At 60.8% G+C, this 23,238-nt stretch overlaps 2 protein-coding genes across 18 annotated transcripts; both read right to left on the bottom strand.

Moving 5' to 3' along the window:
- Positions 1-9: 9 nt before the first annotated feature.
- On the bottom strand, positions 10-1,302 carry TMEM88 (transmembrane protein 88). Of its 2 annotated transcripts, none has more exons than XM_001174852.5 (2): positions 819-1,302; positions 10-664 (listed from the first exon to the last, which is right to left on the bottom strand). In XM_001174852.5, the coding sequence occupies exons 1-2, from the start codon at positions 1,026-1,028 to the stop codon at positions 395-397; spliced, it is 480 nt and encodes a 159-aa protein (XP_001174852.2). In that variant the 5' UTR covers positions 1,029-1,302; the 3' UTR covers positions 10-394. The 2 variants fall into 2 exon arrangements, with proteins under 2 accessions (XP_001174852.2, XP_009430039.1); XM_009431764.4 differs by having other exon boundaries at positions 282-706; positions 819-1,100.
- On the bottom strand, positions 1,302-23,133 carry KDM6B (lysine demethylase 6B). 16 transcript variants are annotated; one of them, XM_054670841.2, is made up of 24 exons: positions 22,974-23,133; positions 16,080-16,198; positions 11,088-11,207; positions 10,652-10,794; positions 10,417-10,558; positions 10,138-10,236; positions 9,811-10,030; positions 9,616-9,708; positions 9,368-9,529; positions 9,087-9,284; positions 8,651-8,998; positions 6,384-8,557; positions 6,165-6,291; positions 5,935-6,040; positions 4,885-5,090; positions 4,717-4,781; positions 4,561-4,632; positions 4,315-4,463; positions 4,046-4,160; positions 3,775-3,962; positions 3,475-3,616; positions 2,985-3,111; positions 2,731-2,901; positions 1,302-2,613 (listed from the first exon to the last, which is right to left on the bottom strand). In XM_054670841.2, the coding sequence occupies exons 5-24, from the start codon at positions 10,551-10,553 to the stop codon at positions 2,590-2,592; spliced, it is 4,923 nt and encodes a 1,640-aa protein (XP_054526816.1). In that variant the 5' UTR covers positions 10,554-10,558; positions 10,652-10,794; positions 11,088-11,207; positions 16,080-16,198; positions 22,974-23,133; the 3' UTR covers positions 1,302-2,589. The 16 variants fall into 16 exon arrangements, with proteins under 16 accessions (XP_054526816.1, XP_063655623.1, XP_063655622.1 ...); XM_063799553.1 differs by lacking the exon at positions 22,974-23,133 and adding an exon at positions 21,121-21,397; XM_063799552.1 differs by lacking the exon at positions 22,974-23,133 and adding an exon at positions 18,740-18,966.
- Positions 23,134-23,238: the final 105 nt, after the last annotated feature.

Raw genomic sequence — 23,238 nt, 5'->3', positions numbered from 1 at the left:
CAGAGCACGTTCAGTTCGTTAAATCTTTATTGATGCGTGGACACTCCTTCCCCTCCAGCCCCGCCCCCCAGCCCCGGAAATACTAGAGAAGCTGCACCATAAAACGAGGGCACGAGATTGTTGTCCCATTCACGACGGGGCTGAGGGGGAGGTGTGCAGGTTCCAGCCCAGATGTTCAGGATTGAGATGTGGGTAGTGAAAGGAAAGTGGGTTTTCCGGGATGTGGGGGCCTTTCTCAGCATTGGGTCCACTGACGCTGCTGCTCCCAAGGGGATGCTAGGACTCCGCTCAGGCAGGGGTGGGGGCAGGGCAGGTCGGAAGATGCCGGGCTTCAAGTCCTTGGGCCGAATAAGAGGGAGGGCAGCCGCCAGGGTTGTTCTTGACTCGAGGGTCATTAGACCCAGACCTTTCCTGATGTGGGAACGGCCTGGGACCCTGGTGAGGCCCGGATTTGCCGCGGCTGCGGGGCGCGCCGACGCCGATAAAGGGCTCGGCTGTAGGGCACGAGGCAATCGGCTAGGCGGAGGCGCAGGCAGAGGCGGCGGTAGCTGGCCAGAGCAAGCACGAGCAGCGGCACGAGGAGCAGGAATCCGGTGACCAGTAGGGCCGTGAAACCGGGGTCCCGCAGGTGCGCGGTGCAAGGGGGTGCCTGGGAGCGCAGGAACTGTGGGAGAAGAGGCGTCAGGCCCAAGTCGACCAGGCGATACTGTGCACGGGGTGGAAACAGCCCAGGCGGGTTGAAGTTGTGGCCCATAGACCCCACCGCCAGCATCACCACACACCAACACTCACACGCACACCCCGGGGCGCACGCTCACCTGAGAGTGGCAGAGGAAGCCGAAGCCCAGCATGGTGACAGCGGGTAGCAAGATGGTCCCTAGCACCAGCACCAGCAGGAGAAGATTGAAGGCAGCCACCAGCAGATTCTGGGCTGTTACAAGAACAGCGCAGGCCCAACAGTCCAGGGGGTCCCGGGGCTCTGGGCCGTCACCGGGAACCGCTCGCTGTGCCCCGGGGACATCCGCCATGGCCCGCCTGGATCCCGCCCGCCTGGGCCGCTGCCCTTATAGCCCTCTTTCCTGCCCCTCCCCCGGCCCAGCCTCTCCCCACCCCCCTTATCCTGGAATGCGGCTCTAGGATTAGGCACCCCCCATCCCGAGGAGCGGACCAGAGCCCTGGAAATTCCACAGGCGCCTCCGGGGAGGGGCTCACCCTCGCCAGGGTCTGCGCAGTCCTCCCCATCAATCACGGTCTTGCAGCCCTCCCGGTACTCAACCTGCTACCACCAGCCGTTAGCGAAACAGGATTTTTTTCTCCGTTTATTTTTAATATTAATATTCTCACACAAAAATCACCGAAAATAGGGGTAGGGTTGGGAAGACCCCTCTGCCGCTGGGGCAGAGAGACAGTGCAGTGCGAGGGTGCGGGACTGTAAACCCCCCACCCCTCCGCAGCCCCAGCGTGGAGAAAAAACAACCAACAAAACGAAAATAAAGCCCCAGAGAAACTCACCCCGGGGTGTCCCTGCCCCAGTGAGGCCCTGGCCCTGGGTTGTTTCACACTTAAAAAGAAAAGGGGGTGGGGGTGAAGGTCTGTGTTTTTTAAAGTTGGCCGGGGCTGGGAAGGACGGGGTTCCTTTTCCTCATAGTTCTTTCTTTAAAACCTTTAATTTTTTTTATTTTATTTATTTTTTTTACAAAATACCATTTCAGTTCCCACTTCTTCCCCTACAGTACAGGAGTTGCTCACCCTCAGGTGGGGCTGGGGTCGGGTCGGGAGTGGGGGGACTGGTCCGAGAAAGTGCAGGACGTAGGGGAGGGGAGCGGGTTTGAGCACCATGAGAACCCGGCTGGAGCCGCGGGCGGACGGGTGGAGACGGTCGGGCCGGGCCCGGACACACACTGGGGCGCGGGGAGAGCCCGGCGACGGGCGGTCCCTGGAGGGGCGGGCAGGATGGCTTGGGGGTGTGGGAGGTCGGGTTTTCCCAAAAATGAATAAATAGAGGTGAGTGGGACTGTTATAAATTAAAAACAAAAAAACAAGAAAAGAACAAAAATTACAAATCATAACCAAGTGAATAAAGAGACATGTACAGGGGTCACAGCTAGCATTGGAAGTAAAAAAGGAGGTTCCGGGGGAGGGGTAAAGCCCATAGAAAGAATCTCATTAAAAACCTCGGCTGCCGTAACGTCTATGTACATACACGAGCCGCGTGCATCTGCGCCGGGCGGCCGGGCGGCTGGCAGGGTGAGGGAACCCGTATGTGACCCCCGCCGCCGCCGGAGCCTGGTCCTTGTGTCTGTTGCTAAAAAGGCCAAAGTCGGTGAGGGGAGGCGCTGGTGGGCGAGGGGCTGCCAGCCCCCTCCCCCGTCTCCCATTTTTTTTCCTTTTTTCCTCATATTTGCTAAAAAAAAAAAAAAAAAAAAAAAAATTTTCTTAATAAATTAAGTGAGGGGAGCTGCCAATGGGGTGGAAGGGCTGGGCCCGACCCCCTTCTCGGCCACAGGCGGGACCTAGGTCCAGCCCAGGCATGTGCTGGTGGCCCCGCGGCGCCTTGCGCGGGCAGGCAGGCGGGCGGGGCGTCCGGCCTCATCGCGACGTGCTGGCTGGGGCCTGGGGGGAGAAAGCCGGCGGGGGCTCAGGGAAAGGCGCGGCCGGGCTCCCGAAGCCCGTCCCTGCAGCCTGCCCCAGTGCCCTCCTCCGCTGCCCGCGCGCCCGCCGGGCCCTCACCAGCGTGAAGGCGTCGTAGGCCTGAGCCAGCTCCTCAGTGCGGTACTGCTCCAGCACCACCACGCCCTGCAGGCCTGCGCTGCGGCGCCGGGCACAGCCCTCGCAGTGTACCAGGTACGTGTTGCGGCTGCCATTCTCACTTGTCACGAACAGGATGTTAAACACCTCCACCTGGGGCAGGGAGGACAGTGCAGTCAGGGGGAGGGAGGGCCACTGTGGACACTCAGGGAGAGCAGCAGAGCCGGCCCACTCACATCGCACTCGTTGCAGTAGTAGGCTGGCTCGTCCTTGACACGGCCCTGGTAAGCGATTTTCTTCCCTGCCCGCACCAGGCTCTCGCGTTGCACCTGGCAGTGCTTCATGGACTGCAGCAGGCAGAACCTGGGGAGCAGTGGGGTTGTGTTGAGACCATCGGCAAGGAGGAGGCCTGGGGCAGGGCTGGAGCAAGAGCAGAGGGGTGGGCAGCCCCAGGGCCCTCCCCTAGGGGCCTCCCCGCTTCATGTCTAGGTCACATCCTCTGTCCTGGGCATCTGTTATAGGCGAAGTTTCCTGTGGCTTTTGTCTATTTGGACCACTAGAAAAGGTCATGACAGCAAGGACCTAGTTAGCCTCCCCAACACAGTAACACTCGGGGCACAGGCAGACAAGGATGGAGAGAGGTAAGAATGGGGTGGAGTCAGGCAGGAAGAACAAGAACAGGGACCAGTCAGTGGAGGTGGGCTCCCACCCAAATAGGGTCCTCACTTGATCATCTTGAACAAGTCGGGGTCGCTGATTTTGACCGTGCGAGCCACGTTCCATGACACGTGAATCATGGGCACGATGGATTTGACGTTCTTCACCTCATTCCACTCGTATCGTTCCAGGGCCAGCTGGTACTGATAGGCTGCGAGCCAAAGGCGATCACAACAGGACTCTCAAACAGCCCCCAGACACCTAGGCCCAAGCCCCTTCCCTCACTGCTGGCGGCTCTCCAAGCCCCAGCCTCCCAGGCCCTTGCCGCTGAGGCGCCACACCACGCCAACACCTGCCCCACCCTCTCACCGGTGAGGGGCCCCACGTTCCAGGCAATGTTGTTGCACCAGCCGGTGGCCTGCACCCAGTGCACAGTCCCCGCATTAATCCACACGAGGTCTCCGGGTCGCTGCACGAAGCGGTACACAGGGATATTGGATGCATAGAGATCATCCAGGATTGGCCACCAGGAACCCGTCAAGTAGTCCACGCCGTGCCTGCGGGGTGGCCACAGGTCAGGTGGGAACTGGGGACCGAGGGCGGGGACGCGGCAGTCTGAATTGCGCAGGACGGCACGCACCGATCACAGAAGGCGCTGATGGTCTCCCAGTAGTGCTCGTGCACCGCGAACCACTCGCAGTCGCCTGGGCCAATGTTGATGTTGACGGAGCAGAAGTTGTTATTCTCCTGGTGGCCTGCAGGGGTCGACAGAGAACGGCATGGCTGGCCAGGTCGGAACTGCGATCCCCGACAGCCCCGCCCTCTGCCCTCATTGGCTGACGGCTGAGCGCCGCCGCCAGCCCCTCCTCTCGCGCTTCCCGCATCAGCGCGCACAGGCGTGGAGCGCACCTGGCGTTCGGCTGCCGGGCACCTTCATGTACAGCTGCACCGTGTTCATGCCCAGGATGGTGTGGCCCACGTGGCTCAGCATGTTGCCCGTGGATGTTACCCGCATGAAGGCGGGCAGCTTCAGCAGCTCCTGCAGCTGGGGCTTCCACCTGCGGTGCGGAAGTGCGACGAGAGGCTACACCCCGCCCCCGCCACGAGGCCTAGCAGCACTCCTGCCCCAACTTCCCTGGCCTCAGCCCCACTGACCGCTTAGCATCAGACAAGTCGATGTTGGTGCCAAACTTGATGATGTGATGGTTCTTCGGGTCTGGTGCGCTGCTGCTGGGGCGAAGAGCACAGGTTGGTGGAGAGCAGAGGGAGGGGAAGGGAAGCAGGAACAGAAGGGGCACACCTTCACAGTACCTAGGAGGAGTTCCAGTGGTGCTGTCTGGCTCCTCTGACTCCTCATCCTCACTCTCCTTCTCCTCCTGTTCAGCCAGAGGGTAGGCAGGCCTGGGTCAGAGACCTTTCGAGAGCCCTCCCACCGCAGCCCCGTCCCAGGACCTGCCTCTGGCCACGTTCTCGTCTCACCTGCAGAGACTCCTGGAAGGATGAGGCCTGGTACTGTGCGTACTTGGCAATGGTGGTGTGGGAACGGGAGCTCTCACAAGGCCAGATCTGCCGAGTGCCTGTCAGATCCCAGTTCTCATCTGAGGGCTGCTGCACCTGGGTGCGAACTTCCACGGTGTGTTCACCACTCGCTTCCACCAGGGTCTTGGTGGAGAAGAGGCCCAAGTCTGGAAGGGAGGGCCGAGCAGGGTGTCGGGGCAGAGGCAGAGGATAGGGACCAAGGACCCAATCGACCCTTTCCCTTCCTACTCCTCTGGCTCTGACAAGGTAGTCATAGGTTTAGCAGAGCTCAGCCCAGAATAAATAGGCAGGAGCCCTAGCCCCACAGGAAGCTGGGAGTGCTGGCCTCTATCTGCATCCTCACCAGCCCTCTTTCTCCTGCAGCTGCTCAAGGACTCAGCCCCTAGACCAGTGTTCCCAGATGTGTGCGTGGCCATGTGCACCGCACGTGACAGACACATAGTAGGTGCTCAATGAATGGCAGCTTCTTTTTTTCCCCATTTGGAGTCTAGTCAAAACAGCAGCTTCTTTGAGTTACCATTGGATCCAATTAAAGATTAAAGATTCAGTCAAGTGAAAGCCTGAAATGTGCTTCAAATAACTCAGTGTGGGGAAGGGAGAACATACAGGTATAAAGGAGACAAGATTGACCTTTGTATTTCTATACAGCTTTCTCTAATTTTGTATGTGTTTGAAATTCTGCACAATAAAAGACTGAGAGAGTGCCCCAACATCACAGATTTTCAGGGGTTTTCTAAAATCTGTATTATTCTCTTCCTTAATCACCAAAAAATTCAGAAATGACTAATCAGGCCCTGACTATGGCCCCTTCCCCCTTGCCAAATGCTGGAGACAGACAGATGGGAGAAGAGCCCAAGGCCAGCAGACCCATCACTCAGTGGACTCCTCACGGCCACTGTCATGAGTCTTCAAGTGTGGGATTTCTCAGAGGGTCCTACATGCCCCAGACCCTCGTAGCCCTCCCTAACACTTTCTGCCCCCCATACTCACTGAGCCGCAGGGAGCCCGCCAGGCCACGGATCACTGTGATGGGATTTCGAGGGTCTGTACAGAACTGCAGCAGGACAGGTGAGAAGGCATCCCGTTTGCTCTCCAGCTGAGACATGACCAGGAGAGCTGGGGTCAGAGCCCTGGCCCAGGCTCAGAGCACCCCAGCAGTCCCCAACACTGTCTTAGAACCCTCTGGCAGGGGTGGTTCTGAGGCCAAGTGGCACACATACATAGATGCTGGGTGTAGGGGGGTTGAGTTTTTCCCGGGGCAGCTTCTCCTCAGTGTTGATCTTCGGTTTCACAGACTGGGCAGGGGAAAGGTAGGACTCTCGAAACTTCCCTTTCACCTTGGCATTCCTGCGGGAGGACAGTGGAATGAAGACAGAAACATCAGGGTGACGGGGGAAGGGAGCCTGTCTCCGGGACAAGCAAGCAGGCAGCCGACTCACCTGCTGGCGCGCACGACGTCAGCAGCACAGTGGCTGATGGTGAGGTCTGCCATGCGCAGCCGCCGCTCTTCCACCTCAGAGGCGATAAAGGTCTCCTTGTCACCACTCTCTACCTTGATGAGCCGGATCTTCAGCTCCTTGGGGGGCCCCTCACTAAGTGAGCGCAGCTTCAGCATGTCGGCCCGGCTGACACCCGGTGGCCCTGGGGCTTCCTCCCGAGCCTTCTTTCCAGGGACGGAGGCTGACGGGGGTGTGGGCTGGGCAGAAGGTGCAGGAGCTGATGGAGGGGCTGGAGCTGTGGGTGGCTTGGCCTTGGAGGCCCCGCCAAGATCGGGCCGGGACTTCTCCCGACCCTGGATCTCCTCGCTCTGCAGGTCCAGGTTCCCCAGCACCCGGCGGCTCTTTTCTTTGGGGACCTTGGCCTTGGCCTTTGCCCTGCCCTCACGGGGCCGACGACCCACACTGTCCTTACAGGCCCGCCTGTGCCGCCGATGCTCCTTCTGATGCTCCTTCTGTCGCCGCTTACAGCTGCCTGACACTGCTGCCACCCCGCCAGCCTCCTCCTTGGCCTGTGCGGGGGGCAGCAGTCGCTCAGTCCCACTGTCCACTGGCTCTGCTGTGTCCACTGGGTCGGCTGGGTCAGTGGCACTCCGGCCCACCCGCTCCACAAGGGTCTCGCAAGCCCGGCTGATCTCTTCTAGCACCTCAGACTCAGAGCGAGCAGGGGGCAGAGATAGGGGTGGGGGCGGTTGGGTGGGGGTCGTGGGGCCCGGGACTGGCTCTTCGCCCGCCCTGCGCTCCCGGGCCCAGGGCCCGCCTGAGGTAGAGAACTGAGATGACGAGGAAGCAGAGGGCTGTGGGGAGCCCTGGGCGCTAGGGGCCGCTGAGGTGGGCGGCGGGGTGGTAGCACCTGATGGGGGGCCAGGGGAATACTGAGTGGAGGGCAAGGGCCCAGGCCGGGTGGAAACAGCTGCTCCAGTCCCCCGATAACAGTACTTTTGCCCCTCCAGCACGGAGGCCAAGGATTTGAGCAGGCTGGCCGGGCTGGGGGGTGGGGGTGGTGGTGGCTGTGGCTGAGAGGGTGGAGGGAACTTGGCTAGAGGCGGTGGTGGTGGTAGGGCTGGTGGTGGCTTCTTCTCCTCTTCCTGGGTGGCCGTGGTGGTGGTGGTGGTGGTGGTGACGGCGACAGCAGGAGCAGTAGTGGTGGGGGCTGTGTCAGTGGGGAAAGGAGACTGCAGAGATGCAAAGGGCTCCTTCAGCGGGGGTGGGGGGGCCACGCCTGCTTCGTGTTGTTGCTGTTCCTCTTCCTTGCGAATGGATTCGTCCAGCATCTTCATGATGTTGGCCAGCCCATCAGGTAGGATCTTGAATTCGGCTGGCTCCTCAAACTGGTCCTCCAGCGGAGTGGGGGGAAAATCAAAGAGTCGAGGGCCTCGGGCAGGCAGCTCCCCAACCCCGGGCGGCACAGGCTGGGGGGCTTTACTCAGGGGGCCTGGGGGTGGCCCCGGCCCCACCTCGGGGGTCTTTGGGAAGGAGACCCTGGGCCGGGGGCTCTCCGGGCGCCTGAAGCTTCCTGAGGTATTTTGGTGGCAGGAGGAAGGAGGGGCTGGAGGCAGGGCAAGAGTCAGGGGTACAAGAGGTGGGTCCTGGGGGTTCTGTGCTGGGCTGGGAGGCCGGGGAAGGGGGTCTATACTTCTGGCCAGATAGGGTGGTGGGGGAAAGGACACAGGCCCAGCAGGGCTGCTGCTGTGGCTGCCACTGTTGCTGTTGCTACTGCTGGTGGTTGGGGTTGGGGGAGTGGGAGGGGTGTGAGAATCCTGAGTGCCCACAGAAAAGCGGGAGGCCGGAGGCCCCAAGAAGCCCTCGCGATGGGGGAGGGGTGGTGGGGCAGGGCGGGGGGGTCCCTCAGTCCCAAAGAAGAGCTCTTCTAAGATCTCTCCATCCTCTCGGGCTGCCCGGCAGGCCGGACCCTTCAACCAGGCAGGGGGTGGTGGGGGGCGTAAGAGGCGGGGACAGGGGGGTGGAGGGGGTGAGGAAGGTCCAGGTGGCAGGGATAGGTGGGGAGTGGCAGCGGGAGCCCCCAAGAACGGTTTCCGACTGCTGTGTGCCGAGGGCCCCAGGCGGCCATGGTGAGAGACCTCCAGCGCGGGAGTTTGGTAATGGTCAGCGCCGGGCTGCAAGTGTAGAAGCGGGTGGTAGGAGCATTGCTCGGGCTGCCTCAAGACAAGCTCCACCCATCCCCCCCTCCACCCTCAGTTGTCACTCACAATGCCTGGGTTCGGCTCCACGCCCCGGAGACCAGTGTTGCTGCTGCTGCTACTGCTGCTGCTGGTGGTGGTGCCGGGGAGGCCAGGGGGCCGGGAAGGGGCGTAAGGCACGCAGGCGGTGGTTGCTGCTGGTGAAACGCTGGAGTCCATCCGCGACCTCTGAACTCTGCTCTCTCTAAGGTCACTTCCGGGGGGACGGGTGGCAGGCAGGCAGCCATGGCTCTCTGCTCCTGGGGGGCGGGGGCCTGGGCCTGGGGGAGCAGCCGGGACCAGCCGGTGGCCAGGGGGGTGCGCGGTGTACGCTGGAGCTGGGTATGGATATGGGTGAGGCAGCGAGTGCCGCTGCTCCTATAGGAGATAAACAGGGATGCAGGATGAGGAATAGAGAGCGTGGGACTTGTAGGTGAGAGGTGAAAGGCAACAGGCAGGGGCTCACCTGGCGCTCTGGGGGTGCTGAACCCTTGCGCTCTGGGCCCCAGGCATCTCCATGCAGGGTACTCCACAGCCCTGGCTTGGTTAGCTGAAATGGGGGGCTGGTGGCCAGGCCAGGCAGGGGTGGTGGTGGTGGTGGTGGTGGTGGTGGTGGTGGTGGTAATGGTGGTGGAGGCAGTGGCAGCCCTGGGGGAAGGCCAGTCTAGGAGAGAAGAGAGTGTGAGAATCCCATTCCTCGCCCAAGTCCTGCCTACCTACTGCCTGCTGGCCCCCCTATACCCACACCTGTTCAGAGTTGCAGCCTCTCCTTCGCTTGCCTCCAGGGCTGAGGCCCTCCTCCCCTGAGGGGCCTGAGAGTGCTGCAGGAGGCACAGGCTGCACCACTGGGGGTTCAGCAGCTCGCTTCACCGGGGGACCTCCCCGCTTGGCTCCATAGTTCCGTTTGTGCTGAGAACAAAAAGAGAGAAGAGAAAATGGCACGGGTGCAGGCACAGCCTGGCTCTCCTCCCTAACCCACCCAGTGCCAGCCTCACCTCAAGGTGTAGCAAGTTCCACACTTGCTCCAGTGGGGGCAGGACCTTGGCTCGGTGCTGGCAGGAGCCAGTATGAAAGTTCCAGAGCTGGGCCTGGGGGTGGGGGGACACGGGGCAGGGGCAGATGTCAGGTGGGGCACTGAGCCAGAAGGCACAATCGTACAATCCCGTCCCCCACGCCCTGCCTTCTCCTACCTGCTGCAGTCGACCAATGCGGGGCCCCAGCTCAGCGAAGCTTCCTCCGTATCGAAGGGCGCTGTGGTAGCAGCGTGTGGCCTCCTCACTATCGTGCTCTGACTCGTACAGTTGCCCAAGCTGTTCCCAAAGCCCTGGCTGGGCTGGCTCCCGGAGCAATGCCTGCACACAGCCATGCAGGGATTCCAGCTTCCCATGGAGGGGTCTTGGAGTGGGCGCCCTACAGAGCAGAAGGGGTGGGGGTGTGGGTGGGGGTTGGGCTTGAGGGGACTCTTTCAAGGCCCCAGCCTTACCTCCCACTCCCAGAACCTTCAAATATCCACTCACCCTGGAGCATAATATGGTTTGTTGGGGTGCCCAGAACTACTGCCATGTGAAGGGGGTAGGGGAGCAGGAAGCGGGGGCTGCCCAATGCTGGCTGAGCATCTGGAGAGAGAAGGAGTCTGTTATATACGGCAAAAAGGAGCAGTCTTGTCCTACCTAGGCAGGAGGGGGCTGATGCACAGAAGCCCACAGAATGACAGGAACCCATGGAGAATGACACAGATTGAGGGATACAGAGATGGAAAGAGGTGTGCCTGGAGACAGAGGGCCCCAACTTCTCACCTGCCTCCAGGCAGCCATGCGCTACGAGGAGGGGGATGAGGCGGGCAGGAGCTCCAGGCCCCAGCACAGCTCAGGCCCCCAAGGGCAAAGGCTTCCCGTGCAGCGCGGGCCCCTGGAGGGTCCACTGCCCGATGCATCCAGCCTGAGTTGGGGATAAGAAATTATGCTCTTACTGGAGGCAAAACCAGAGCTGCCAGTGTACATCCAGCCAGCTCGGCCCCAGAGTTTCCCTTACCAGGTCAGCAGTGGCCCCAGGAGCCCTGGAGATTGGGCACGGCCCCCTGCCCCAGCTCTCTGGGACGATGGTCCGGCTCCAGCCGCTCTGATAAGAGTGCCCGCTACCCCCAGATGGCTGCCTCAGTCCTTTCACAGCCAATTCTAGAGAGGAGGAAAAGGAGTGAGACGAGCTGGCCAGCACACAGTCAAGGCCCAGGGGCTGGGATGGGCGGACTGTGGCATCCACCAATTTGTCATTTGTGCAAAGGGCCCGGCCTTAGCTTTCCCCAAAGGGAGGCCCGGCCCAACCACTCCCTAGAGGCCCAGGAGTGTGGCTGGGAGTCAGGACGTGTGTGGCAGGGAACCAAAAGGCCGGTCAGAGGGACGGGGTGGCTGCGCTGCCAGGCTTCCCGTCCGGAGCCACCGGGCCAACCCAAAACGCAGCGGCCGCTTACCCGGCCTCCGTGGGAGCGTCCTCACACCGCGTCGGCGAGCTCCAGAGATCTGGCCAATCACAGGACTTCCTCTCTCCCCAGAAAGCCAATCATCACCCGTGTCTCCGCCTCAGTAACAGCCTGGCCGGAACCAATGGGAGCGAGGTGAGCCCGGCAGCGGTGGCCGGGGGAGGAGGGGCGCGGGAGCCGGTCAGACGAGCTCAGCCCGGGGTGACCCCGATGTGACCCCGCGGCTCCCACCTAGGGTCCCCATCTAGGATCCGACACTCCGGCCGTCAGGGCCAGAAAGCAGCCAGGACAAGACGCATGCGGATGAGGCCGGTTAGTCGCATGCTCCGGCCGGCGTGGGGGCCGGCGCTACCCGCAAGCCTAACGCACCCAGAGCCGCCGGTGGCCACGGCCAGGCTGCTCGAGTAGCCCCGCGCCCGGCCACCGTAAGACCGACGGACGACAGACGGATGCAGAACGCCAAAAAGACGTCCCTCCCCTTCCTCACTTCACCTCGCCCAGTGACAGACCTCCCTACCCCGAGCGCCCCTATTAACTGCTTAGGGCTGGCCAGCCACAGCGACTTCCACGGCACCCAAACCCGTCCGCGCCGCTATCGGCGCTCCACCCCAACGCCTGACCCCGACCCAAACCTTGGCCAAGCCCCCAGTCTCATACCCAGTTCCTTCAGGTCCTCTACTTCCCCTGGCTTTCTGGGTCTTCAATACCGACCGACCCCCAAAATCAGACCCCTTTTAGTCCCCCAACTTCCGAGAAGTCGCGCACCGCGGTCCCGAGTGGCCCCTCTCTCGTGGCTCGCGTATCCTCTCTGCCCTTCCCCGCCGGGGCCACGCGGTTCCCCACGGCCCACGTGGCCCCCGCCCCCCAAGGGAGGGGGGATTTCGGGGGTTGCCCGTGACGTGGCTACTTGCGCAGCGGAAGCGGTGTGTGTAAATGTACGGCGGGGGGGGGTCCTGAGGGAGGGAGGAGGGCGGGGCCCGACAAGCAGTGACATCACCCTTGTCCCACTCTCACCACCCACTCCCTTAAAGAACCCAGAACTCGTTTCACTTCCTCCTTCACGCCCCCCCCCCACCCTTTCGCTTTGGGGCCGACTGGACCCCCGACTGGCACAGCGCTCCCCTCTCCTGGGCACCTTCCCTTTAGCCCCAGCTCTTCCTTCTCGCCTCTCTGAGCCCAGGAGCTGCGTCCCCGCGCCTCCTCCTTGCCTACCCGGCGTCCCCGCAGGTAGGGAGCCGGCTCAGCTGCCGGGATCGGTCCATTGAGAGTCTAGAGTACAAAGAGCAGCGAGAGGCGAGTGTCGAGTACAAAGCCGCGGGGGCGGGGCCAGCGCTCCAGCTGGAGCGAGCGCCGGGCAGGAAGCCGGGGGAGAGTGCGCGACGAGGGGCTGGGGGTGGCTGGAAAGTTCGCGTTCGTTGAGAGAAGTCTGCGCTGTGGGGAAATTTCCACCCAGCCCACAAGGGCAGACGGGTTTCTGGTGAAAAGAGCCTTCCTTCCCGAAGGGGCAAGGTCGTTTGTTTGCATGGAAGCGCTTGGACCCTACAGGTCCCTGCGTGCCACTCTCCGCCAAGCCCTTGTGGTCGCTTGGGCCCCGCGGACCCTCTCCGCGATTCACGTGGTATTACTGTCAGAACTCTCTCCTCACTAGAGGCAGCATCCTTTCCATCAGTAACCAAGCCAGGTACGGCGCTGAACTGTGGTCAAGTATGGCCCTCCCTGACTGCCCCCACCCGAATACCGAGGCAGGGGCGGGGAGGAGACCCAAGAACCAGACGTGGAGGGGGAGCCGGGGAACCAGACAACAGAGGGGCAGATGCCTGCTTGGGAAGTGGTCCCGAGAGCGCCGCCAGTTACCAGGAAAGGCAGCTTCCCCTTCGGCGATGATGACACTTCCCCTCTGCCACTTCCCCTTTCCCACGGGGAACTGACTCAGCTTTCCCTAAGTCAGTGAGTGCCGTCCCTCCAGCCCCCTGCTCTTCCACCTTTATCCACAAAGCCCCACGCCAGCACCCAAGAATACAAAGCCCTCACTTGAAGACAAAACTTCCTGTACACTAAACACACACTCATTCTCGCCAGCCACCTCGGATCCTTGTCCGCACCCGGGACCCAGGCGCTGGACTCCTCACTCGCCCCCCTCCCCCGTACAAAGCCCTCCCTCGGGGTCTGATTCAGGCTTGGGGTGGGGGAGCGTGAGTCACCCAGAAAACCTTCCCCTCTTCCCACTGACTCAGCCCCCGCCTCCCTGAACACACACAGACACACAGTCAGAGGCAGACACAACTCCTCAGCCCACACACCGGCTCACCACCGGTCCCGCGGAATTTCCCCTCTCGTCTTCCCCCACGATGGCCCCTCCCCGTGCCGGGCAGCCCCGACGCGGCGCTTGCACCTGTTCCCCAGTCGCCGCCAGCTCGCGCTCCACTCTCACCTCCACTCTCGCTCTGGGGCAAGAATAGCCCTCCCTGGCTCCCGGTGTCCATACTAACCAAGGGAAGGGAACCACGGACAGGCACAAAGACTGACACCCACAGACTCCTCGAAGAGAGGCGAGAGGTAGACGCACGCGGCCAGAGCCAGGCTGGGAGATCGATATACTTCTGAGGCAGACATTCCAGCCTCTCCCGACCCGACCCACAACCTCGGGAGCCAGCGGCTCTGAAAGGGTTAATTCCGCTCCCGCCGAGGCCACACCCTCTCCATCCGGGCACTCCCGGCAAAGCCCAGCTCCGCCCCCTCCATCCGGGCCCTGGACTCGGGACTTTAACCGACCCCCTACCCCCCGCCCCCGCTGGAGCCCCAAGAGAGAACACTCCATCAATCACACCCACTTAACTCTCTCTGGGCTTGAGCCGAGGAGCCCCTCCGCGCAGCGCCGCAGCCGCGCGGGACGCGTGGTAAGAGGCCTGAAGTGCGCACGCAAACTCACGTGACGGCCAGAGACAAGAGCCCGCAGATAGGGTTTTACCTAGCCGGCAATCAGCGGGCATGCTGCGCGCGCGCCGAGGTGGGGCGGTCCAGGACCCTCGTCGCAACCCGCTCCCTGCCCGTCCTCATCACGCCTGGTGGAAGCGAGGGGTTACACGCTCGCTTCTTACCTGGGGGAGGGGGAGGCGGAGGGGAGGGCCGCCGGCTGAGGCTCCGCTGTGACTCAGCCACCCGGGCAGGCCGCCCGCCCGGGATTCCCTTCCCCAGCCTTCCCCCGGCTGCCGGCCCCTCCCCGCCCCCCACCGAGGAGTGACGGTGCCGGCCCCGGCCCGCTATGTGTCACTGCAGGCCTTGTGTCTGCCTCTGACTGGGCGCTGTGTTCACCAGTCTGTCTGACACGGTCGGCTGTGCGTGGGTCCCGGTGTCTGTCTCCGCGTGCACCTGCGTATCTGCTCATCTTGTCTCCCTCTGTGCCTGTGTCTGACGCGTTCCTGTCATTATCCCTGTCTACATGACTCCGCGGGGCTGTCTCTGTCTGTGTGTCTGCCTAGCTCCTGTCTCGGTCTTTTGTCTGGGTCTGCCTCTGCATCACTAGCGTGATCACGTGTGTCTCCGCACATGCCCTTCTGTGTTTGCCTTCATGTTACTGAACAGAGTCGGGGCGACACTGGCGCAGGCCCACCCTCCTGACTCCTTGCTACACTCCTCTCGATCCTGACGTCTCGCTGGATCAGTGATCATTCTGTCTGAGTCAAGAATTTGGAGGTCTGTCTGCCTTCAATCAAGTTCTGTCCCATCCCTCGACATCCCTGCTTATCCTCAGAGCTCCCTGTGGCTCCCACTGTGGTGATAACTGCTAGCATTTCGTGAATATTTGTTACATGCCAGGCACTGTATTAAGTATTTTACAAGCATTTCTTTTACTCCTCCCCAAAACCTGCCATAGGAGGTACTCTGATTACCCCCATTTTACAGATGAGGAAATTGAGGCCCAGAGAGGCTAGGTGACTTGGCCAAAGTCATTCTGCAAGTGAAGAATGAAAGAGCTAGGCTTCTTTCCAGAGCCACATTCTTACCACTCTTATGTACTGCCTCTGTCCTACTCTCCCTCCCTTGGTTTTATCCTCACAGGCCATCTCCTGGGTCAACCTTCCTGTCAGCTCTACCCATGTTACCATCCCCAATGTCTCACGTCCTCTAGAGGAGAAAGTAGGAGGCTGTGCAGCAAATCTCAGAAGTCACAGGTTCTTCATAATGAAGCTCATTCAGTTAACATTATTCAACACAAATCCACCATGCACCCCAATGTGCAAAACATCAAGCAAAATAGTGAGAGACACATAGAAGAAAACAGTCCCACTCCAGAAACCCCATATGTAATGAGGAAGAACAACACAGAGAGAACTTAAGCCCCTGGCTTAGGGATTATCTTCCCTTTTCTCCTACAAAGGAATGGGAAATAAAGCGGGGCCTCAGGCAGAGAACTGACAGAAGGAGAGAGGGAAGCAGAAGAGTAAGACTTAGGTATGGGGGCAAATGCTATAGTGCAGTGGGGAGAGAATGGGACTGAAAGAGATCTGGAAGGAAAGGTGAAATGCCAAGACTGCTGTGGCTGGCAGTGATCTCCAGTATCTCCCCAAATAAATTCTGAACACCCTCCAAAAGCCAGGGTGTTCAACAACTCCTATAGGGACAAAGCCCTTTCCCTACCAAGAAAAAATTCCTCCAGGGTAGCTCATATCCATTTTCAGCTTGCAAACTCCCTCTTCATTTCAATAAGCAACTGAGTTGTAGCACTAGGGAGATAGTGGGGAAAAGATTTTTTGGTAGTAGTGGAGAGGCTGGTGAAGTACAGGGCTGAACCATTTATAGGAGATAGAAGGGAGGTCCATAAACCAGGAGGGCTGAACCACTCAAGCACCACATGGTGGGGTGCTTAGAATTGGACTGGACCATTCTGAAGAGTGGGCATGATCCAGATCATACCGAGCATCTCCAACCATGTGGTGCAGAGTTAGACTGCTGAGGAGAGAGGGTCACTCAGACAGGACTTACCAGATGGAGCTTGGTGTGCCCTGTCTCATTGGAACCACCACCCCAGCAGTGGGGTACAACAGACCACAGTGGGTGGGGTGGGCAGTGCTACGGGGCTGGCATGTTGCCCTGGGGGGAACCTAAAAGAAAAAAGTCAGTTAGAGGTGGGGGTCTTCCAGGATGGAGAATTTTCCTGGGCTCCCTGCCCCCCTCATTAAGGAGAAACCTGGCTCTGGTGGTCAGATATGATGGGAGAATCTTGTTTCCATGGCAACCAGAAAAAGCCATCCCCAAAGTGGTCATCCAACCTTCCCCTTTGGGAAGCAGGCTCGATCAGTTGGTAAGGGGCCACGATATGGCATCTGAGTAAGTCTACAGTAGACCCCAAACCCGTGATCCCTCTTCTGACAGGACCCTCCTGCTGAGACTCCCTGGCCCGAGTCGCCCCAGCTGCCCTGACATCTGTACACAAGCCAGCCTGAGTCCTAGCACCAGGGCATGCAGACCCTCTTCCTTCAGCTCTGTGTCCTCTCCAACCTTATCAAGACACCAGACAGTCAACCCCACCCTCTGGACTCTGCCCCCTCTTCTTCCCCCAGGCGGGTGCAGGCAGGTCTTGGCTAGCAGCACAGGTAGCCAGACTAGATGAACGGGCCCAACAGGGAGGGGCCATCCTCCCCTGCAAGAACTCTGACTCTGGGCCTAAGCCTGGAAGTAGCCTCCACTGCAAGCCTCCCCTCCCTGCCAACCCCAAGGCAATATCCTGTTTCCCCATCACCTCCTTCCTCTTATGTGGCCTAAGAAGGTGATACAGGCCCACTCCCTTCCCAACCCTCATAGACAAGAAGCTAGGTCTTTTAGCATAAGTCCAAGGCCAAGAATCAGGTGTCCATCAGGGGTCAGAGCTAAGTTGGCCCTCACCTCAGACTCGCTCCTCAGGGACCTATGTTTTCTGCTCCCTTAATCACAGTTCTCTGCCCTTATGGACCCAAACACTTGGGGTCCCAATCTAATCTCTATATTCCCTAGCCTTCCGGCCCCCATCCTTCCCCTTGCCTCAGAGACTCAGGCCTCTAGCCCCCAGTCTCCATGATGCAATGTTCCGCAAGCTTCTGTGGCTGCTGATGACACTGCCCCCAGGGAGGTGCTATTTGTGACCCACCAAGGCCTCCTTCCTGAGCCAGGGTAGTGGTCAGCTGTAGGTGGCAGAGGTCAGGCAGGCAAGGCCCTTCTGCTCGGGAAGGGAGCTTCAGGCTAGAACTCTCCAGGACAGGGAGGCTCACAACCTGGGAGCAGAGAGTGTGTATCTATAGTCTGTGGCATCTGTGTTCTGCAGTTGCGCTGGGGGAGGGACTAGGAAAGGGCTAGTCGAGAGCAGAGTGGGCAGACTTTAGGACAGACCAAGAGGAGGAGTGAGGGGGAAGCCTAGGGGGTCAGAGAGTGTGTGAGGGGTGTCTGGACAACAGAGTGGGGGAGGGGCTAACAGCCATTTAAAGGGCCAGCCCCAGAGCTTTAATCCCTCACCAGCCCTGGCCCCAAGCCGGAGGCTGTAATTCATCTGTCCAACAGCTGGGGTGTGTGTGTTTGTGTGTGTGTGGGGGGGGGGGGGGCATGTGGACGGGAAGGGGGAGCTGGGCTGGGGGAGGGGCTGGGGCTTTCTTGTGCACAGAGCCAAACAACAAAAGGGGAAGCTGAAGTGCCAGCTCCAAAGTGCCCAGGCCAGACCCCTGACCTGCAGACCAGCCGGTGGCCCCTCACCTGGTGGCCGACAGACTCCATAGTTTGGACTCAAGGATTCTTGGCCAAGGAGTCCGTGGACCCAAAGGTGGGGCCCTGGAAAAAGCCCAGGCTGTGTACCCCCCAGGCAGGCTGTCACCCCTCATTGCACCTTCCCAGCCGCAGCACTGTCCCAGACCTGGCAGGCCCAGCAACAGACTCAGCCTCAAATGCCCTGCTCACCAGCCAAGCCTCCCCAGACATGGCCTGCCGGCTCCCCCTCCCGCCGGCGCAGGGTGGCAGCGGCCACACCGAGGCTGTCCCTTTAAATCATTACCACCCCTGATTGTGTGGACGAACCAAGGGCCCTGCCCCCCAGGCAGGCGGCTTGCCACCTCCCCCCCATAAGTCCCCAGAAATGTGAGGGCCATTTAAAGGGACAACGGAGAGGCAGCCAGGTCTCTAACTGCCCCCCCACCCCCACCCTACACACACTCACAGACCCTTTCCCCAGCGACACACAGCCCCTTGCCCCTCCAGGGGGCCCCCTAAATTCCGGTTCTCTCCCCACCCCTAGAGACTGCTAGAAAGAGAAAGGGGGCCAGAGTTGGGGAGGCGGGGAACTGGGGGGGAGCAAGAAAAGGCAGGGACTCCCTCCTCCCCGACAGCCCCAGGGGACAGGTCGGAAGGGAAGCAAGAGCCCAAAGCAACAGCCAGACAGAGCCCCAAAAGGTGTCCTGGGCAGACCTAGGGCGCACAGGCTGTCGGGCGAGAAGGGAATCAGGCTGCACGAGACGCCGGCGCGGCCAGCGGGCGACAAGCCCAAGTGGGGGCGATGGAACAAGGAAGGCCAGGGAAAAGAGGCAAGGCCGGGGAGAAACGGGGAGACGGAAAGGGGAAAAGGGGTCATCCGGGAAGGTGTGGAGGAAAATCAGAGAGGGGAGGGCGAGCCAGGCCGGGGTTACCTGCTGGGTGTCTGTCCCCCGGCGGTGCCCCCGGAGTCCGGGTAGGGAGGGGGGGAAGCAGCAGGGGGGGGAGTGGGGGCTGGGGGGGCGGGGGAGACGGTCCCTCCTCTGCCTCCTGGGCCTGCCCCAGCGCTTGCAGCCTCTGCCTCCCTCCCTCCTCCTCCCCGTCCCTGAGTCCCGGAGTCAAACAAAGAACTGTAGCAGGCTCTCCCCAACCCCCTCCCTCCTCCTCCTCCTCCTCCTCCACCTCCTCCTCCCCTCCCTCCCTCCCCACCAGCAGGCTCCCTCCTCCTCCCTTCCGGTCTCTTCCTTTAACTACCCGCCCCCCCAGCCCCCAGCACTAGTCTCTCTCCACCCACCCACCCCAACCTTTTACACACCCCTCAGCCTAGCCCTGTCCCCACAAGAGAAACTGTGGAGTCCCTCTGCAAAATGAAAGGCTCCAGAGATCAACACGGGAGGGGGCTGGGGTCTTGCTTCAAAATCAAGAACCATAATACAATTATTTTATTTTCAAGGCCCACGGAATAGTCTTAGCTATTTCTTCTCCAAGAGGAAAAAAAATAATCCTAAAGAAAGCAATACAAATCTGCCTAAAGCCTTCATCAAATAAAATGCACAAAGCAGTTGAAGCTAATCCCCAGCCCCCTAACCCCAATCTCCAAATTAACACAAACTATCCACTCCCCCTTAACAAACTCCTAGGGTTACCGCTGGTTTGGAGCAGACCCACAGCAATAATAATAAACTAGTAACTAACACCATTTAATAATAAAAGTATTTCATAACAACAAGCACTCATTCTGTGTTCATTCTGTGCCAGGCACTGTGCTAAGTGATTTGCATAAATTATCTCATTTTTTTCCTCCCAGCGGCCTTCAAGGTAGGTGTTGATATTTAAATGTTCAAGATTAACATACGAAGCTCAGAGAGGTTCTGACCTCTCCAAGTCCTAGTAGCCACTAAGTGACAAAGCTAGAATTAGAATCCAGGTCTGATCTGACAGTCCAAGCTCTAAGGTACATAAAAGCACAAACCGATTCATTCCAATACCATCACCAACCCTGGGACTTAATAGAGAAGAACAACCATAGCAATCAACTGAGTCCCCCTCCACCAAGTGAGAGGCTACAAACCGATTCACCCGCATACACACAATAAAGACCCTGACTTTTCAGCCTAATACTGTTTCTTGACCCTTTTCCTTTCATTGTTTGCAGATGGGGGTGTGCCATTAAGGGGATTTCAGGGATAAGCTGGTGTGTAGTGAACCCCCCCCCCCATACTACACACAACTCTTCCGTCTTTCAACCACTCCCACTTCAAATCAATCTGGGGAAGGGGGCAATAGGACACTTGGCCATGCAGCAGGTGGGAAAGTAAAATGACGGCTAGGTAGCTTTTTCTATGGGGGCGGAGCCTTGGAGGGGAAGCTCTTCTGTGCCAATCTAGGGAAAAGTGACCCAAGGCTCCCTCAGCCCAGCAAAGGGGCAAAGTCTTTCAGCCACACCACACCCGTGCCCCTCCCCCTCACAAAACTCCAGGCCGGGGTTTCCCACCTGCAGGATGCTAAGACCACGGGAAGGGAGAGGGGAAAGAGATGGCACGGGACTGGAACTGGACTCGGGGCAGAGGTGGGAGGGAATAGAAGGGGGAGGAAGCCTCATTGCCTGGCAACCATCCCGGGGCACGTGCACTAGTGACATCATCCCAGGCCACCTCTAACACAGACCTTTGACCCCTACGGGGCGGAGTGGGTGTGCTGGCTAAGCTTCCTGGAAACACCCTTAGGAATTCTGGGAACCCAAAAAGGAGACATAAGAAGAAACCCAGGCGTCCTTATCTCTTTTACCCCTAATACGACTCCAATCCCAGGGACTCAGGCCTCTTGCCTGTCTCCTCCTCTCCGCCTGCAGCCCTGACCTCCCAACCCACATTTCTGACGGGAGTCGGCCCGACACGCCCCTCGGAGATACTGTGCCTTCTCTCTCCTGGGCGAGATCTCGGTGGGGGCCGGCAGGCGGGGACGGGGGCACCGGGTCCCGCGGGGCTCCGTCTTCCATCTGCAGGATCCCCCGTGCCCCAGCCGGCCGCCAGCCGGAATCTGTCTGGGTCCCCAACTCTCCCGCCCCTCCCCGCGCTGTTCCAGGGCGGAGTCTGTGGAGTTGAAACCAGGACACGGCGAGACGAAGAGTTATATAACCGGGAGAAGCGGAGAAGGACGAGTGGAGACAGGGACAGACAGCCCGAAAGGAGCCGAGGGAGGTGCAAAGAACGCCGGGGCGAACGAGGAGGAAACGTTAGGAATGGGAAGGGTTTTGGTGCACATCAAAGAGCAGGAATTCACGCGAAGAAGGGGCGTGATGGCCCAGAAGAATCACCTGGGCCGTCCGGGGCTTCCCCGCAGTGCCCTCCTCCACCACCAACAGCAGCTGGGCCCAGGCGGGAGAAGCCTTGGGAAGGGGCGCTGGTACCCGCTCGCTTTCTCTTGGGAAAGCAACTTAAGCCAGAGCCCGGGAAGGCAGCGGCCGAGCAGATGGGGCCGGAAACCACAGCTCCGCCCAGCCCACCTGGGAGTGTGGGGCGCCAGCTGGGGGGAGGTGGGGAACAGGTAGTCGGCCCTCCCGAGCCAGGCTGGGCATTATGGTCGCGACCCGCGAAACGGTGCAGACCGACCGAGACGTGTGGGTCCCCAGGGGCTGAAGAGCGCAGCCTCAGGCGGCTTTACACAGACTCCACGAGGGGAGGGGGGCGCCCGGCTCGCCGCGCAGGCGCAAGGGGGTGCTCGGGCGCGTGCGGCGCAGGGCGGGGGGGTGGGCGCGAGCGTGTGGGAGTGCACGTGCGGGTCCCAGGCAGCTGCTGCCTCCCAGCCTCCGCCGCTGCCTCCCAGCCTCCGCCGCTGCCCCTCCCCTCTCCCTTTCCTGTCGCTATCATCCCCCTTCCCCATTGGCTGCCAGGGCCCTGGCGTCAGGGCCGACCGCCGGAGCGGATTGGGCGGACGGGAGAGTTCGGGAATCCGACTCCCAAGTCTCGCCCTCCAGTTACTCTGGCAACAGGACAAGCAACCCAGGGGAGGGAAGGGGAGCCGAGGTGAACGCTGCGCCTCGGTCCCTACCCCCCTCCGGACAACCGCCGAGTCCCCTTCGGTCGCGGCGCAGCTCGCTACCTCCCCGCCTTCCTCCCAGGGCTCTTCCTGTCCCGGGAACCAGGCGTCCTGCCCTCGGCCTTCCCCACAGTCTTCAGGCCCTCCGCGCTCTCTAACCCCCACCAGTGTCACAACATAAGCTGCAGCAAACAGGAAGCGAATCTACGTCGCTTAGCAACCACCCCGCGTGCCCCCCTCCCCACTATTTACCCCAGCCGGGAGAGGCGGAGATTGAGTCCCCAGCCCCCTCCCCGTCTTCTGCGCTGCGACCTCCTGCCCACAATTTCCTGTGAGGGGGCCCAGATCACAGGAAGTCAAGTGGGGGCCTCAGCCTACCTTTCCCTCGGACCGGGGCGGGGGGCTTCAGCTACTTTCACGGTCACATCCCCCACCCGCCCTGGGTGCGTCTCGCCCTCGCCATCTTCTGGCTACGTTGGGAAGGCTCCGCACCGAGAAGCCGTGCGGGGCGCGCTAGGGTTCGGGAACGGCGGAGCGGGAGAAGGACTAGGGATGAGGAGGCTAGCGGGGCGAGACGGAGTGAAAGGGAGGCGCAGTGTGGGGGAGGGGGGGTGGGAAGAAGGCGAAGGCTACCGCTGGGAAGCTCTCGGGGCCGCTGGTGGGAAGGTCAGGCTGAGGCTTCTACACCTCACCCGTGCAGAGAACTGGAGGGAGACTTAAAGTAGCCCTGGGACCGGGACACACCCAAGTCTGACCACATCTGACCTTACTGGGCCATGGCATTGACCTGTCTGCAAACTCTGCCCTTTAGTCCTGCCCTTCAGTAAGGACCGCCGCGCCCCGCCCCGCCCTGGAGTCGGGAAGGGGAATCCCAGCCCAAGGGGAACGGGGAGTCCTTTCAGGCCCCTCTGGACATTTGGAACCTGAGACATCTGCCTCCCAGTTCTTCCTCCTTCCCCGCCGTACTCTCTTCTAGGGGACCCATGACCTTCGCCCCAGTCTTCTTCCCAGTGCCCTTCCCAAGACCCAAACGTCCATCCCCAGCTCTACCCCTCCAGAGACTCAGGCGTCCTGCCCTGCTGCAAGGAGAGGGTTTCCCTCTTTACAGACGTCCTCGCGGCTCCCCGTTACCTGGTTCTGGGGGGGGGTCCCAGGTGTTCAGGCTCCCCAAGGTATCCCAGGGGGTCGAGCGGCCCCCCCTTCTCCCAGGCCGGGGCTGGGGGGGCCGCTCCGCCCAGTGGCGCAGTTGGATTTTCCAACACAAACACCCGCACCCCCGCTCCCCAGCCCCGCCCCCTTGTGGTCCCGCCCCTCCTCGCGCTCTAGTCCCCCTCTCCGGCTCCGCCCCGTCTTCTGCCGGTCCCGCTCGCCTCAGGGCGGGTGCCGGCTAGGATGC

Source organism: Pan troglodytes, chromosome 19 (genome assembly GCF_028858775.2).
Source record: "Pan troglodytes isolate AG18354 chromosome 19, NHGRI_mPanTro3-v2.0_pri, whole genome shotgun sequence".
NCBI lineage: Eukaryota > Metazoa > Chordata > Mammalia > Primates > Hominidae > Pan > Pan troglodytes.
Note: the sequence above shows the minus strand (reverse complement) of the source record. Positions and strands in the feature narration are given on the sequence as shown.